The 3,501-nt window shown below is 37.2% G+C and overlaps 1 protein-coding gene across 1 annotated transcript in view; it reads left to right on the forward strand.

Annotated features, from left to right (window-relative positions):
• Positions 1–3,501, forward strand: part of LOC107679864 (lysine-specific demethylase 2A-like) — a 30,837-nt gene that overhangs the window by 13,866 nt on the left and 13,470 nt on the right. Inside the window, exons 6-10 of the mRNA XM_016475572.1 lie at positions 732–858; positions 1,097–1,329; positions 1,545–1,622; positions 2,219–2,470; positions 2,570–2,770. Of these exons, the coding sequence (XP_016331058.1) occupies positions 732–858; positions 1,097–1,329; positions 1,545–1,622; positions 2,219–2,470; positions 2,570–2,770 (891 nt within the window). The remainder of the gene's footprint in view (positions 1–731; positions 859–1,096; positions 1,330–1,544; positions 1,623–2,218; positions 2,471–2,569; positions 2,771–3,501) is intronic.

A 3,501-nucleotide genomic window follows, 5' to 3' on the forward strand; every position in this document is an offset into this window, starting at 1 on the left:
TTTGAGTGTGTTTATGCTACAAAAATGGAAAAACGATGTGCCTGGGGTACTTGTAACACTGAGGCAATATAATTTATTTTATTACATTTCCTAAACCCAAACAAAACAGAGCAAAATGTCCCTAAGCATTCAATCCCAATCCCAATGAAGACAAAAACGTTCATTTTCCGGTTGTCATACTCTCATTAAGTTACAATTTTCAGCTGCTCAAGCAGAACGTCATGACATCTTGCGTTTCAGCAAGGTTTCTCTGGCTAAAACTAACATTAAAGTTAGTGCATCCATGCTAACATATAAATAGTGGACTGTTCTCACGTCATGTACAGTGTAGGTCAAAAACACATAAATGAAGGTCAACATTTCAGTGCCTCTCTATATTAAACTGGTTAAATGTACATTAATTTAATCGTACCCTGCGATACATGAACAGCGTTGATCCTGCATGTCATCCGCGATCATGATGACCGTAATATGAGACTTCTCCCGCTTGCATTGTGATCTGTAAACGCTTCGCGTTACCCACCATATTTATTTTAAAATATTGTATATATTCCTCCATGAAATATTTAATTCACACTGGAATGGTGGCCCTTCTGTGTCCAAAATTGTTCAAAAACATCGTGGGACAAGGTTTTCACACTGACAGCTGTCATTGTAAGAGAGTGAGCAGCTCAGGTCAATTGGGAATTTGGTAGGAAAAGTTGTCATAATGGTCTCTGGTTGTTCCTCAGGTGCCAGCTAAGTTCCGGTATCCATTCTATTATGAGATGTGCTGGTACGTGTTGGAGCGTTATCTGTACAGCATAACCAACACCTCCCACCTCATCCCTGAGTTCCAGAAATACTCTCTGGGAATTGGTCAGTACATTAACAACACACTCACATCCTAACAGATTTGATTGTATTGAGCACAGATAAGCTTAAAGGGGTCATATGATGCTTTTTTAAAGATAATTATTTTGTGTATTTGGTGTAACAGAATATGTTGACATGCTTTAATGTTCAAAAAACACATTATTTTTCAAAAAGGAAAACTTGAAATCGCATCATATGACCCCTTTAACTCTACTTCTCTCTTTCTGAATCTAATATACAGGCTTGAAGCGGGAAGGCTCAGGCTGCGAGGTACTGAATGGACATGCTAAAGAGGAAAGAGATGACAGCGACGCTCCCTCTCCACCTAATGCACCAGGGGTGAAGCTTCACTTGACTCCTTTTGAGCTGGAGGGGCTGTGGCACCTGGTGGGGAAGCTGGAGTCGTTGCCCTCACATAAGAATTGTGTGCCTTCAGGAATACACAACGCTGCTGCCCTGCTACAAGACATACGGGTCAGAACTCATGCTCGCTGTGCTTTATTTTGATGTACTTGCTGGTGTGATATTTGATTTTTTTTTTGTTTTTTTTTTCTTAAAGAAATGTGACTTGAGATGCAGGATGTCAGTGGTTAATTAGGTTTTGTTGCTCAAGAATCTAGTTGGCACAGTTGTTTTGAAATTTAAGGTTTTTTTTTTTTGAAAGTGTTTTTGTTTTCTCTGTCTTTCAGGAATTATTGAAAGAACATGCCAATGACATCCCTAAACTCTCTTACACTGGAAAACCTATTGTCAGATGGCCAAAGAGGGTAAGATCACAGTATTAGCTTCTTTAAATAATTTATTTTTTATTTTCTTTCCAGAAAAAGCATCAAGTGAATCATGTAAATAACTATCATATTAGAGTTTTTCTTTTCATTCAGTTTTTGTAATTTGTCATTTTTGTGATCAATGTTTGTAATTTCATGCTATACCATGGCATAATGAATTTGATTCAAATTAGTTATTTGTAACTAATTTTTATTTGTAAATATCATGGTATTATCTGTTTTTAAAATGTTTTTTTTTTTCCTGATTTAAAAAAAATTTAATAAATAAAGTAATGAAAATTAGTTTGTCAGGACAATTATTTTGTTCTAGGATACATTGATGGTGCAACCAAAATATCCCTTTTTTGTCTTCCTTTTGATTTTATTGTGAGCAAAATATGACGAACATTTTCTTTGCTGCACTGACAATTGTGGCTGTCTAAATATGTGAATTAAACAAATGAAGCTAAACTTAACTGCTTTCAAAAGGTGACATAATGATGGATAAAACAAACCCTGAAATTTGCGCTTTTGAGTATTCTCTCCTAAACCCACCACACAACTTGCATCTGATTTCTCTTTGTCCCTCTCCCAAGCCCCCCTGGTACCAGCCCCCTCCTCCCCCTCCACCTGTTATTCGTCCCAAGCTGGCAACCACACCCGTTATTCCTCGACCAGTGAAACCAGCCTCTAATATGTCGGTCCTACGACGGCGCCGCGTGCGCTGTAAACGCTGCGAGGCATGTATGCGCAAAGAATGTGGCGACTGCAACTTCTGCAGAGACATGAAGAAATTCGGTGGACCTGGCAAACTCAAACAGACCTGTGTGCTGCGCCAGTGTCTCGCTGTGAGTGTCTTCACATTGTGCATTTTACTTAAAATGCAGCCTTCCTTTGTTTGCATTTATTGATTAATATCGCTTTGTCTTTCTGTGTTCTCTCAATAGCCTGGTCTGCCGCTCTCTGCTGTATGTGAGATCTGTGGGGAAGGCAACCAGGACACTGGTGAAGAGCTCATGGAGTGCTCCAACTGTGCTCAGATTACACATCCTATTTGTTTGAAGGGACAAACAAGCATTATTACTTCAGACAGCAATTCAATAGATGTCTCAAAATGCTTTATTCAGATTCATTCATCTTTGAGCATTGTGACTAGAGGCTTTGCAAAGTGTGGACTTCAGAAAAGCATTTTCAACACAACAGAGCGTAACAATTGGCTTTCAGAAGTAAAAATCTTATTCATGTTCTCCATAGAGAAATGCATGAATATAGCAAGAATCCTTAGTAATGTATAAGCACTTCAGGGACAGACCTACCCAAGCTTTTCAAGAGATTTGACCAGTTTAAATGCCAAATTTCTAGTGAAGAACAACACATCTCAGAGTCTTAAAGAGAGATCCTCCAATCAGAGCAGTTGATGTTACCTTGGATACATCTTGGATACTTAAATATTTTAAAATGTAATTTATTTCTTTAATGACAGATGAATTTTCAGAAGCCATTACTCCAGTCTTCAGCGTCACATTATCCTTCAGAAATCATTCTAATATACTGATATAGTGCTCAACAAACATTTCTATTTTCAATGTAGAAAACTGTTGTGCTGCTTCAGATTTTAATGGGAAAACGTGAAAATTTGATAAATAGAACATTCAAAAGAACAGACTTTATTTGAAATAGACGTTTTTGTAATATTATTTACAATTGAATATGTCCTTGCTGAATAAAAGTATTCAATTCTTTAAAGGGGTCATATGATGTTGCTAAAAATAACATTATTTTGTGTATTTGGTGTAATGAAATGTGTTTATGCGGTTTAAGGTTAAAAAAACACATTATTTTCCACATACTGTACATTATTGTTTCTCTATGCCCCGCC

This window comes from Sinocyclocheilus anshuiensis, unplaced genomic scaffold (assembly GCF_001515605.1).
Source record: "Sinocyclocheilus anshuiensis isolate Anshui unplaced genomic scaffold, SAMN03320099.WGS_v1.1 scaffold788, whole genome shotgun sequence".
Taxonomy (NCBI): Eukaryota; Metazoa; Chordata; class Actinopteri; order Cypriniformes; family Cyprinidae; genus Sinocyclocheilus; species Sinocyclocheilus anshuiensis.